This window comes from Rhamphochromis longiceps, linkage group LG6 (assembly GCF_057381845.1).
Source record: "Rhamphochromis longiceps isolate RC_006_pf linkage group LG6, R_longiceps_female_GT1.1, whole genome shotgun sequence".
Taxonomy (NCBI): domain Eukaryota; kingdom Metazoa; phylum Chordata; class Actinopteri; order Cichliformes; family Cichlidae; genus Rhamphochromis; species Rhamphochromis longiceps.
Genome location: NC_140562.1, coordinates 31,992,485 through 32,006,950, shown reverse-complemented (window position 1 = coordinate 32,006,950; position 14,466 = coordinate 31,992,485). Strand labels below are relative to the sequence as shown.

Below are 14,466 nucleotides of genomic sequence, written 5' to 3'. Positions count from 1 at the left end.
AAGAGTGTGCACATTTACTCACTGTACGCTTATACAAACAACACCTCAGTAAAGTTAAACAAGACATTAAATAGAGAGAAAAGGGGCCGCACGTCCCCTGAACATGAGGATATACTGAAGCAGGACACAAAGAGGATCTATTAACAGTCAGCAGCTCCATGGTCCCGTAGCCGGGGCTTCAACAACTAACTGCCCCCTCTAATAGCTAAAAGTCATTCTGTGTCTAAGCATTTCTTCCATCTTTCAAAGTATTGTGAAGTGTATTCATGTGCGTCGCCTTGAAACTGCAGGTTTCCACAGAAATGAACTCTGTTAAGTATAATCCGCATTTATTTTCAGAAATAAACGTCTTTTCTTGCTCCAGATGGATAAAATACATGTTCGTAAGAGCGTGCCTGTCAAGCTTTGTGTTTCTGGATGTGGTGGGGTGGGATTTTTTTCTACAGTATTCTGATAAAACACATTAGACCTTTTGCTGCGTTTGGGTAGAATTTGACACATTTTAAATGACAGTTTTCATGGATGTCTATTTTTCATTCAAGCAAGGCTTCAAATTAGCTGTGCAGTCACACAATCCCATTTTATTTAGCTTTGAGAGAGTTCCTCCTAAGGCTAACCCCTGTAACAAGTTCCAAGAGGTTCCTATTATGTACCATAAACGTCTGGGGGACAAAGACTGCGGGAACATACCAAGCAAACATTCTCGACCCTGGACCTACTTTTCTAGCAAGAGATCCACGTTCAGCAACCGATTAGATCATTAGAACAAGCATATGTATTCAAAACCTATTCAAACATAGGTGATATAATCAAATATAATACAATTAAATTTCACCTTTTACTGTTTAATATGAAAAAAATGTAAGAATAAGCTAAAATTCTCTCATTCGTTGTTGTTGTTGTACTCTAAACTGTTTTAAGATGCAGGGATTTTGAAAAGATAAATGTCTGAAATTGTTTTATTTATTTTAAAAACAATCATCAGTAGTTTGCATAAATGGAGAAGAACTATAAATGACCATTAACAGTTTTGTAGTAAATCGATTAGCTGTCAGTCAATTATCTTTGTTTTAAAAGGAACAAGGACACATGCATTTAATTTGTCCATTTAGCTGGATCTCTGTTTTACATGGAAACAACGTCCCCATCGGCCCATCTCTAGTTATTGTTAGCTGACAAAAAGTGATCTTTTTCAGTAATTTTTGTCTGGGAAAAAAATGCTGTGTTTTGACAGGTATTAAAGACTCCATAAGATACCATCATACAAGGAAAAATAAAAAATAAAAATAAAATATGACCATCAAGTGGACCATTATGGCAAAAGCCATAATGGTCTTGCAGGCTGCAGTTGCACTTCATATTTACAACTCTAGAAATATATTAACTTGCACAGCTAATGTCGATTAGCAAATTCTGCTTTTATCCTCATCTGTCTCTAAATAAAGTGCATCTGCCACTGCTACAATTTTGAGCCCTTTGCAAGAATGCAAAGCTTGACAGGCTTACAAACAGAAGGATTGGTCACCTTTTAATTGATTTTAGAAGTTCATTAACACTTTTGAAGCAGTCTTATCTCAGCAGGTGTATAAAAAGGAAGATTTTATGCTACACAGAAAGTGACTGGTTGTGTGCCTCTGGCAGCAACAGCAGTGTGTGCGGATGTCGAACTGATAGTTAGCCTTAGCAGTGATAACACAGCAGAGCGCCACTGATGTAAGTGGAAATCTAACAGCAGTTAAATAAAAATGTTTGGCTACATTACTTGGTGTCCAACTGATCTGATCTCCGAGACGTGCAAAGCTTAGCACCAAAATGCATCCAAAAGAAGTTGAATAAAGAAACAAAATTGCACGGATTACCATGTTAATCTGATCCATGTCTGTGAAACCATCGTCGCAAAATCTCCATCAACATTTTAAACACATTATTTTGCCTCTCTTTAAACTTCATTGAGTCCACTGAAAACTTCTTTACCACCTCTTCTTCCCGACTCTTCACACTGCCGAGCTGGAGACCTGGAGCCAGCCCACCTCTGTGTAGGCCCCCGTCACATGCCAGTACACCGCCCCCATCAGTTTGGTCCACACCATCTGCACCTCTGCCGTGAAGAATTCTGGGAAATCTTCAGAAAACACCTCCAGCATCACACTGCTCAGGATCTGAGAGGAAGAGGTGACAAACAAATTTCATTAAGCGAGCCACAGAGAGACGGAGAGCGAGGGGAAATGTGGCTATTGAGATAATAAGGGCGGGGGTGCAAGTAATGCAGAAAAATTGTGTTCTGTGGGTAAAGCGGGAACAGCGTGATGGAGAAATAGGAATTCATTTCAGCGTTACAGAGAAGTGGGCGAGACAGGTGAGAATTGAAAATGATAACTGTAAAACATGAAAGCAGTGGGTGGACAGGCGAAACAAAGGAACAGAAATGACAAAGTCGAGAGAAAGAGCAGCAGAGGTGGCTAAAGCAAAAGCACAGAGAGAGAAAGCTCAGTGTAAGTGTGGCAGCCCGCCATAAAGTCAGCTGACCTGGGCAGAACTGGGGCAATAAAACCAAACTGCTGATGCTGATTTAACAAAAGCTTCTCAACACGAGGTTATGAGGGGGGGGGGGGGGGGTTCTATCAAAGCTTTGAGTCATATTTGACATGTTATGTGACACCAAACAAAAGGATTTCTATCGGCTGAGCAGCTGCATGAATGTGATATGGATGAAAGTTACCGTGCTGGCAAAATCAAAACTATAGCCCTCTTTGTGTGGTTTTACCTGGAGACATAAAGTAATTTGTTACAGATTTGCAACAAAGAGGGGATATGCCGAACATGGTCACCTCAGACACATAGCTCCGGCTCTGAGCACAGAAGCCCCGCCTACCATCTATTCAAGCCTTCTGTTTGCAAGGAGCTACAACAGCTCGTTTTAGAACAGAGGCTGAAGCAAGGCTTAGCTTCTCATAAAACGTGGACTAAAATAGTGTGTTTAAGGTTTGTTATGAACAGGTAAAAATAATTAATTATTATTAATGTGATTTATGTAAAAGCTGTTCCAGTAGAGTCCAAGACTACATCCTATATGGAGCTGAACACATGACGTCTCCATAGGAGGAAGCACAAAACATGCTGGGAACGTGCTGGAGAGGTTGAAGCTTTTAGGACATAAATGTATCTTTGTTTGTTTTGTGTTGGGGTTTTTCTTTGTTTGGTTGGTTGGTTTGGGTTTTTTGGTTGGTTGGTGGGGGGGGGGGGGGATTATTGCTAAACTGTCAAAGCATATGAGGCTTTGTTTTCTTCTAAACAATCTTCAATGGCAGTAGAGGATATCCACTTTGTCTCCCTCTTTCTAAAAACATCCTTTACATGAACGTATGGCCTTCAGTTTACTTGGGTGAGAGAATATATTGTACAGAGTAAAAGACCTAATCTTCCCATTCGTAAGACCACAGATTAGAAATTATCTAATCAACTTGAAGGTGAGGCTAACTGTCACTCAAATGTGACGACAGTTGGAGTTAAGAATTACCAAATAACCCAACGTGTAAGTCTTTGGACTGTGGGAGGCACAGGGAGAGCATCAAGCTCCACACTGGGGTGTCTCCAGCTTGCTAGTGGACTCAAACCCAGGACCGTCTTGCTGTGAGGCAACAGTGTTAACTGCGGCACCACTATGCCACAAACCCTTTATCTTATTAAACTAAATGAATAAAGGTAGTTGATGATGATCTGGTAGGATTTATTTCTGTATCCTGCCCAGTGGCTGGCATGAAGAATGTGATCAGTGAACAGTGTGGGCTCTCGTATTTCATCCAGTTATTAGATCTAAGGACTTCTGGTTGTATCGATGTCTGTACGGAGCGTTTGGACATTCAGGAAGCAACTTGGTGCTTCCTTGAGTCACTGCGGTTTTGTTTTATATTTCTCAAACATAAATGTTGCAGTATACAGTCCTCAGAGGTGATTATCAGGTCATTGTGTTTGTTTGGTACCTAATTCGCTTGGACAAACATCTGGATGTTCTCCTTCAGTCGTTGTTGCTTGTTTCTTGTTCCCATATCTCCCCACTGTTCCTTGTACAGAGCTTCTTAGTTTTTTCTCACTTATATGTGCAGCACCTTCAGTTTTACCACCTGGCTGTCAGTTTCAGTTTTGTCTCAGCTATTAAGCCAACCTTAAAAAAAAAAAAACACACAAAAAAAACTTCAGGCCATAATGTGACACATTATGAAAAAAAACAGGAAGTATGAAATGTATGACTGGCCTAAAAAAAAAAAAAAAAAAAAAAAGTCGGGCGTTGAACACGTGAGGTTGAAAATTCAAGGAATATACAGTGGGACTAATTTTTTTAATGACCTATTCACAGAGTGATCAATGCAGGTCTAATTGGTGGTAGAGTTTTCTCTCGTTACTGTTGCGTTTATGAACCAACACAACATTCAGAAGACTTGAAGAGAAATAATCTACTTCCCCCGTCAGATGGAGCAGGAGGAACACTGAATGTAACACAAGTGTTATGTAAAAACATGAGCTGTATACAAAAATGAGTTTAAGACATTTTTAATTGGTTCTGATTCTGTCTACGCTTCTCTAAAAGCTAACTTTTTAATGTGCTCCAGGTTTGTGGAAAACTGTATTTACTTGTGAAGCACCTTACACATATAAGTTTTTACAGAAAGCTATAGGCAAAGTAAAGACTGATGTTGTTGCTGGGTTTTTTGGGGGGGGGTTTTTGGTTGTTTGTTTGTTTTTTTAAATTGTGCATAAAACTTTTTTTAATTTAAAAAGATAGCAAGAGAGAAGGTTCACATGATGGTAATGTGGACAGTGGAAATATTGGAGAAAGGATGTTGAATATTGAGCTGCTAGTCGGGAGGAAAAGATTCAGAGGAGATTCATAGATGTAGTGAAGGAGGCAATGCAGAGAGTTGGTGTGACAGAGGAGGATATTTGGGATAGTGTGAGAGAGACATTAACTCCTGCGGCATGTAGTTGTTTCTTAAGTGGCCGCTGTTATTTTACTGTTGTGGGTTTTTCTATATAATGTATTTGTTTCACTTTTTTTGTTGCAGTGGTTGATATGTTATGGGACCAAAAAGCTGCCACCTGGCATTTCTCTCACTTGTAAAGGAGATTTGATCTTAACAGGACTTATTAGTGTCACAGCTCTCCGCATATATACACGTGTCTTTTTTCAGGAATTTGGACTGTTCGTCCACATATAAATCACTGAAAACTAATTTTCTGAAAAACTCCAGGGTGTAGATTTTCAGAAGGATTGTTCCCCTGCTAAATAAAGGACGGAATCTTATATCAGATGAGGATAGGACATCCCTCTCCCAAAAGTCCAGCCGTTGGTCTTCTCATTTGTCAGATGTTTATGGACTATTGTTAAAAGATTAGGGAATGCTCAATATTCCACGATTCTTTGTTTTCTTAGTGTATAGATAGCTTCATGTATTTCCCCCTTAATTGCCTCAGTTTAATAGTGGGAGTTTAATTCTTCCCACAGTGCTCTATCCTCTTCTGTCAAGTCTCCTGTAGTAAATCCCTGTATGCATTTTCCCACTTCCTGTTTTATCTTGTGAATTAGTGTTCCTTGTGCTTTGCTTCCAGCGTGCTTCCCTTGTCTCGTCTTGTGTCTCGTCTGTGATCTAGTTCAACTGTTTCATTTTCCTCATCTCTCTCCACTTCCCCAATCCTTCCCCGATCCAGGCACTGTTGGATCCTTCTCCATGTGTTTTCAAGCTTTTGTTTCTGTATTTTTCCAGGTTCTCTTTTTGGACTTGTGTTTTACCTTTTGAATTATTTCAAACAGCTTGCTTTAAGATCAGTCTTCCTGCGTCTGTGTTCCTGCGTCTGTGTTAGGGTTAGGATTAGTAATGTAAACATCATGATCAGAATGTCTGGCAGGCAGAGAGTGGACCCAGAGTGCAGGACTCAACAGATGGAAGCAAACTTAAAATCACAGCTTTATCTATGCTAGCAAAAGCAACACAGGGTTGAAAAGGAACAAGCTTGAGGCTAAACAGATGGACAGAGGCACACACACCATGAGAGAAAAGAAGGACACACAGATAATATGTACACAAGAGGAGATTAGGGCAGAGTGGAGACACCTGGGAGCACAGCTGAACAGAATGTGGCAAAACAAAGCAAAAAGAGGAAGCACATGAGCAAGGGACTATCAAAATAAAACAGGAAGTAACATATGCTGAGACCAGGACTAAGACGTACAAGCTTGGCAGAACAAACAATGGAACGGGACACAAAAGGAGACAGAAAGGGTAACAAAATATGGAGATACAACTGATGATAAGACACAGAGATGAGACTAGGACAGAATGAACACGAAAGGCAACAAACTGCTTCTTTCACAAATTTCCCAGGTGGTGTTAGGGCAGCTTTGGATTTCATTATTATAAGATGGTTTGGATTGAGAGGTTCAGTTGCCTTTGGGTAACTGATACCATCAACAGTCAAGAGGTGACTATTTACAATAGACTTGGCTTCACAAAACAGAGTTCAAAGAGAGCCATCATCCTCCTGCACACTGAGCAGTAGTGGCGTTCAGCATGTTATGAATGGTCCAAATGTGGCGTTCCCAGACGCCACCTGCATGACTTGCAGAAGGAGCATTGAAAATGAACTCCCACTATCTGTCTACCAGGAAAGCTTCCAGTGCCTGTATGTCACATTACTTGAGAGCTTCTCTGAATTCATTTTTAGCTCCTTCGAAGTTTGTGCCCTGATTACAGTGAGTTGGCAAACAGCTCCTCTCAGGCTAATGAAGCATCTAAGTGCATTTATCGATGCATCTGTTGATAAGTCTTCTAGCGTCTCAATGATTATGGTAGGATCTCAGGTTCCAGTAAAAATTTGTTGTGACAGAATGTCTGCTGCGCAAAGACCTCTCGAGGCGTGGTCAGCTGCGACTGAGCTAAATTGAGCACATGGAAGCATGTAGCATAACTATAGAAAGAGAGAGAATTTACAGACATCTAAAAATGTAACTAATGTTGTACCAAAGACTTTTATGCAGCTTATTCTTGTTAAGCGCAAGACAAGCTGCTCTATACAGGTTACACGTCTGAATGTCTCTGTCATTCACGCTACTGCGCACAGAGCTCCAACAACTCCAGTAACGGCAATTTTATGGAACAGACAAGTGGTTTACTACATGAAGTAATAAAACAAGAAGCAAGAGCTAGAAATATAAATAACTACAAGGCTCTAAGAAATACTAAACTCAAGGCAAATATAGAGCTAGAACATAAATATTCCTTAAATCCAAAAGAACAAATCATAAATCCAAAAATAAAACTCAACACAGGGTTAAAGATCTGGGACTAAATTAATGCATTTGTTATTATTGGTTTTTATGCCCATGCATGTTTTTACATTATACAGAACAACGATTACAAGATAAACTTGATGCTCCATAAAATTCTTCCATAATTTGTTTGCATGTGTCTAAGTAAAGATTGAAGCCTCCAGCTTCACAAAAGCTTGAAGTATTTCTATTAAAAACACACACAAAGCAAAACACTGCAGCTACATTTGAGAAATAAAACAGAAAAACAAGTAAAACAGGAATTCTGTCCTGAGTAAAGTGGCAAAAGTGAAATATCCCCCATGATATTAGACTGGTAATGAGACAATTCTTTGGGCTGCTTTGATAATTGAAGGGGCTGCTGAAGCAAGAAAATACCTTTATTAAACTGCTAGTTATTCAGGATAGAGAACCCCTGACAATAATCTTTTGCCGTGCTTTGTTTCGCAGACAACATGTTTAAAAGTGTTTAAAACAAAGTCTGAAAAAAAAAAGCCCAAAAAACGGGTCATTTTCGAAAGTTACCTTAAAGTACACGGGTTCCACTTTGTGTTTGATAGCGTGGGCTTTTCCCACCAGGGCCAGCACCGACGACACCTTCTCAGGGTCGTGGAGGTTTTCCACCACACTGTTGATGGCATTCATCACCCTGCAGGCATGCTGCCGGAGTTGGCTGCTCCGTGCCATCTCCTCAGGATCCTCCAGGTGCTGAAACTGGCTAAAATACTGTTTGGCCGATGGGAAGTTGACAAAAAACCTAAAGAGGTGAATAAAATTCATCATTAAAATATGAAAGCAAAATTATTTTTTTTTACATTCCAGGTTGATGTGTGTGAATGAATACGTCAGTGTTTTTACATTTTGGACTAGTACTGTCCACAGAGGATGAAGTCTGCTGATCAATTTCTGATTTTTACTTGGGAACCACGAATAACCACATAATAATATATGCAGCACCCCTTTCTAAAACTACCATTTCTAAAAGTAGCAAAAGTCAGTTATTGTTTACAGTTTTTGTTATTTTTCTACACAGACTTAAAAAATCAAATGAGGGAAAGATTCAGAATAAAATACGGCTTATCGTCCCGAACCCCTCATTCATCAAAAGCTTGTACTCAAACATATGACTGTAAGTTAAAAATAATAGTTGAGATTGAACTGTATTTCCATTTCTATCAAAATTCAGGAGCTCCATAGTTCAATTAGATTTTAATTGGTCGCCTTAAGGTGGTTTATATTGTAAGGTAAAATATTAGAAAGAAACTCAAACAACCACACAGACCCCTATAAATAAGCACTTGGTGATGGTAGGAAGGAAAAACTCGATTTGAACAAAAATGTCCTACAAAACCAGGCTCAGGGAGGCATTTGGGGAAGGGGAAAGAGTAAAGAGCAAATGAGTTCATTAAGATATGACGTGGTAGGATTATTCGAGATGTGAGGAAAAACATGTTTGTAAGCAAAATTCAATTCTGACTTTAACAGGGAGCAAAAGAAGAAAAGCTAATATGGGAAACATATGGGTCCCCTTTCCAGTTCCAGTTAGTATTTTTGCTGCAGTGTTCTGGATCTCCTGAAGGTGTTAATACAAGACAATGATGGCGTGAGTCAAATGGAACAAAAGTCCGCTCCTGTATTGATGAGGTAAACGGCTGCCAACATGCCAACACACACACACAAAGATCATGGGCAGGCAACCATCTTCTCACTCGTGGCTGCAAAGCCTATAATGTCTGATCATCCAGCAAATAGCAGAAAAGGGGCCAAAACTGCACTTGCAGCTGGCTCATTTATGATTAATGCCATAAAAAGAAAGCCCCAAAGTTTCCACTACACTTTCAAGGTGTCATCCTTTAAGACTCTGATGACTTGGGGACAAAGATTTGACATGTCCACTGTAATCATTAAGGACAATTACAGGATTCAGTATATAACATTTTAAAGCCTTGAAGATAAAAAGCTTGTTATTTAAATAACTGAAGACTCTGAGGAACATTTGATTGAATTCACACATTTTCCGTGGAGAGAAAATGTGGTTTTAAAGTCTTTGAAACAGAGAAACAAGAAAAAAAATAAACTTTTACAAAGTGGAATGAAGTAATCAGTGTTCTTCTCTGCTCACCGACAGTAAGTGTACTAACAGGATTTCTTTGAAATGGAAAATATATACACTGCACTTCCAGAGGAATTTCACAAAGAATGAGGAAAAGAAGATTTAAAACCCTGAAACCATATATTACAAGGAACAAAAGAATTAGGAAAACAGGAGCAACAAATAATCTTCATGCTGTTGTTTACATTTGAATATCTGTGACAGCTAAAACATCTAGCAAGGCTTTATTGGCACAAATCCCATTAGACAACGGCAATAACAGCAGCGGCAATATATCATAATGAGAAGCACACTTGCATTTGAAGAATGTGTCGACTTTGGCTTTATCCAAATTTACACATGAAATGAATGACCCAAAGCCATTTAGCCACTAAAACTATCATCCCAATGATACCCCAAAGCTTTTAAACTCTCTACATGCCATAAATTTTAATCAACCAGTCTCTCCCTCTCTCTCTTTCTAAGTTTTTGACAAAAAGTGCAATTCCTTTCTGTAAAGTGTTTAATTCGCCTTGGCACCATCCATGCAGCAGGAAGTTCCCAGCAGAAACCTTTACATTACAGAAGCACTGATGAGACACTGCAGTCAAGACTGATCAGGCTCTTTGAGTGTAATTGGATGCAGGTGGGCTGAAGAGTGCCGTTTAATTTTCAAGCGTGGTGTATCAGACTGTAGCACGCTGAAAGACACCTACAGAGGTTGTAATATTAGAAATACATGTTAAAGCATGTATGTTGTTTAGCTTCAGCAATATCCTAGTTATGTGTATGTGTGTGTATGTATGCTGAGATTTAACTGAAAGGTAAAAGATAATTGTTTGCCTTCTCAAATAAATATTATCAAGCAAACTGGTGACATATGCAGGTGGCATGGCCGGTTTGAATGAACTATATGCGATTGATGTTTTTTTGGGCATGTTAGGCTGATTGGGAACCAACTTAGCAATCCTCTGGACGTATTCCACAACTGGTACGAGAGTAACTGCTCAAGGTTTTTGGTTTCCCTTTAGTAAAATCTTTGGCAAACAGTGCCCTGCAACAAAAACCTCATTGTGATTGCTTTGGTTGCTAGAGTTGCCACAGTTGCATGGAAGATGCTGACTTGTCTGCAAGCACTCAAATAGCCCCAAACAGCAACGATGCTTGACACAAACAAGATCCAGTTGCCTTCTAGGTAAAAGCTGTTTTACCACTAAAAGAACAACTTTTACTTTGAAGGTGAACAGTCTGTTTCCTGTTTGTGCTACATTTGTCACAGTTTCTCAACAGTCATAGTAGCACTGTATGCTACTTGGTAACCACTGAAATTGGTCACAATGGGATCACAGGCCAATCACTGGGCCTATGTAAACGGGGCTTAGCAGTTCATTTTAGAATGAATGCCACAACCACGTGCAGCAGACTGGGAACTACTTATTTTCTAAAAATAAAATAATAATTTAAAAAATTTTAAAAAAATCCTAAAAGTGAAGCAAACTCAGAAGTGGCAGAAACTGAATTCCTCTTAAGGCCACTGATTCCAAAGCAAGTGAATCCTCAGACTGCCATGGTATAATGTCTACGTTTACAGCATTAAACAGCATTTACAGATTTGGAAAAACAGATTTGGTCTTGGATATTTTCCCTCTTCATATGAACTCTGAGATGAATGGCTATCTTCATTAAGTTGGCTCTCTTTGCTGTGTTTGTGCGGTTGAAGACTTTTGGAGTATTTTTTACAGATTTTCTGACTAATATCATGGCTGCAAGGTGCAGACCACCCAAGATGTTTATGTTTGGTGAGTACAATTATAGGGTTTGGCTTTTTTTAGACTGTTGCTTAACCTTGATTAGCTGGTATGTGGGATTGTGTATTGCACCTGTACAGTTTATAAACTCATCTTGTTGCCCTAGCTCACTTGTGTTAGCTGATAAATTACGACTCAGCCTTTTTTATTCATATCACAGAGGTAAAAACACAAAATATTAAAGATTCAAAAATACAGACAGAATTATGATGAAAATAAATGGTGATTTATTTTTAATATAAATTCTTCTAAGGCTCAAAGGTGCGTTCCCTTTGATCGTGAGCAGGTAGCTTCCTGCTTGGCTGTCAGTGTAATGCAGTTTTCTGTTGTCTAAAAAAGAATATGGCTCACTGTGCTTATTTGTTTGTCCTCCAATGTTTAATTCTAATTTTGCATTTCTAGCACTAATTTGCAAGAATTTGTCTTGATCTCGATCTGATGCAGATCTCCCTCTTTAAATGGGACTACACAACATTTTTATTATTATTCCATCCATATTTTTCCCGTGATCTTCCTCGCTCCACCCTCTTAACAAAACAAAAAACTCATGCTGAAATAAATTAAAACTTCCAATCCTGACTTCACCATCCACTGGGTGATGTCACGTTGGCTTTGTCCATCTTTTGTTTACAGTTATTTACAGCTATGTTACATCTGAAAAATGTTTAGTTTTATCACTCAATATATTGGCTCTTTGCAGTAGGGAATAATTTGAACATTCAGCAATATGATTGAACTGATTGGTAACAACTGACTTAAAATTTCAGCCTCAAAAAGATGAGCATCTTGGACCACTTTGAGCATTTTGGAGCCACATTTTGTTGTAGCATTTAAACCAGCGATCTCAATAAGGCATCTGTAAGAAACTGCTGTATCTTAAAGCCTTTAAAGTCCATTTATTTAAAACATAAATGTAACATTTTAAACATTATACCATGTTAGTAAATGGAGATATTTAGAGATGCATATTTTTTAGCACTGCTGTAGAAGATACGTTTGCCTTGACCTTGTTGAATTCATGTGAGTTGTTTGTGAAGCAGTACATAATGGCTTTTAATGCGAGAGTCCACAGAAAACATTTAAAGTACCTATAATTTGGTCACAACACATCAAAAAATATTTTGAGGAACATCCAGCTCGTACATTCAATGTTGGCGAAGCCCCATTTGTTGAAATCACAAATGTGTTTTATTTGTCCACAGCTTCCAGCATGAATGGTGTGAATGATCGGACTCAATAGGAGCGCGTTGGAAAGGTGAGACCTGCATTATTCTGCCAAACCTTCACACTGCACCCTGACATCCTCTAATGTTCACGCACAATGCCAGCTGAAACATTTTCCATTATTCAGAAATCCTGCATTAAATGTGAGGACGGAGATAATTTCTGATCTGATGTTTTCGCTTTAAAATGAAAACAGACAAGACAGTTTTATTTTTAATGTCGTCCCTATTCCTGTTAAAACTCTAAATCTATTTCTTTCACCTGTACTTTAATTTCACTTGCTGACTCCAAATCTGAAAACAGTTTTTGTCTAGTACGTCCCTTTTTTTTTTAGTTATGATGTTCCAAGTAGTAGACAATTACAATGACTGGACATAAAGAGCAATGGCGTTCAGAAATTAAAAAATAAGTTTGATCTCCAGACAAGTGAAGCCAAAATATTAAAGAAGCCCTTTTTGCTGATCCTGTGAACCGATGCTTGACTGAATCAGCAGCACAGGGAGCATTAGTGCAGGTTGTCCAAAAATTTTCCTGGCAGTCACAGAGCACACAGTTATGCTGAGCTTTAACATGCTGAAGACATATCAGCTAATGAGTGCCAGAATTTCACTTTTTACATTCTGCACTCAGCTTTTTTTCCACCAGATCTGTCAGTTTCATGTCAGTGATGAGCATGGGAAAAGAACAAGATATAAAAGGGATGGAAAAATTATATTTAATCCAAGCATGATGGGTGACTACTGTTGAGTGTTACAAAGAGAGACAGATGCACAGTGCTAGTGCCTCAAACATTTTTAAGCATGCGGTTTTATTTTGAGCATAATATGTTATGTTTTAAAACCCTAGCTTTAGACTTAATGTTAAATGGCCTGTATTTGTATAGCGCTTTACTAGTCCCTAAGGACCCCAAAGCGCTTTACACAACCAGTCATCCACCCATTCACACACTGGTGATGGTAAGCTACATTGTAGTCACAGCCACCCTGGGGCGCACTGACAGAGGCGAGGCTGCTGGACACTGGCGCCATCGGGGCCCTCTAACCACCACCAGTAGGCAACGAGTGAAGTGTCTTGCCCAAGGACACAACGACCGAGACTGACCAAGCTGGGGCTCGAACCGGCAGCCTTCCGATTACAAGGCGAACTCCCAACTCTTGAGCCACGATCGCCCCAATGTTAGAAATGTCATAGGTTTGCGCGTAGACTCATTGCACTCTTTGTTTGGTGGTGCTAAATTTTTCCTTCAGAAGTCGCTTCATTTTTCATGGCAAGGTTTCAACAAGATGCTCTAAACGTGCTTTACAGATTTTGGTCTATGATGACATCATAGCATCACACTGTTGCTTCAGATTTGTTGGCTGCACGTCCGTGATGTGGATTTCTCGTTCTAACATATCCAAAGACCAAAGCTGCTCTGTGGGATTCAGAGCTGGTGACTGTGGAGGCCGTTGGAGTACAATTAACTCATTTTCATGTTCAAGAAACTTGTTGAGAGAATTTGAAGTCTGTGACATGAAGAGCATTATCCTGCTCGATTCAATTCAATTTTATTGATATAATGCGAAATCACAACAACAGTTGCCTCATGGCGCTTGATAATGTAAGGTAAACACCCTACAATAATACAATGAAACCCCAACAAGCAGATGATCCCCTATGAGCAAGCACTTTGGTGATGTTTTTTGTAAACAGAAGGAAACCTCTGGCAGAACTAGGCTCAGGGTCCAAAGTGTGCTGAGAAAAGATCCCTCACAGCATTACCACCCCCAGCTTGAACATTTGTTTGGCTAATTAGATATTTGCATTAACAGGCAGGTGAAGAGGAGTGCCTAATGAAGTGCCTGGTGAATGCATTTGATTACACAAAAAGGTTCTAGTTAAATTATGTCCTCATAATCATCAGTTTTACTCGTGACCATAAATACAGAGGTTCATAGCACTGGACATTTCAGTCCCGACCAAAAGTGGCAAACCAACCAACCAACTGATGAATCTGACAGGGAAGCAGAACATTGTTCTCA

At 39.3% G+C, this 14,466-nt stretch overlaps 1 protein-coding gene across 1 annotated transcript in view; it reads right to left on the bottom strand.

Annotated features, from left to right (window-relative positions):
- Nucleotides 1–831: 831 nt before the first annotated feature.
- Nucleotides 832–14,466, bottom strand: part of cygb2 (cytoglobin 2) — a 34,743-nt gene continuing 21,108 nt past the window's right edge. Inside the window, exons 2-3 of the mRNA XM_085408656.1 lie at nucleotides 7,847–8,078; nucleotides 832–2,159 (exon numbers count right to left, since the gene is read on the bottom strand). Coding sequence (XP_085264782.1) covers nucleotides 1,995–2,159; nucleotides 7,847–8,078 — 397 coding nt within the window. The 3' untranslated portion in view covers nucleotides 832–1,994. The remainder of the gene's footprint in view (nucleotides 2,160–7,846; nucleotides 8,079–14,466) is intronic.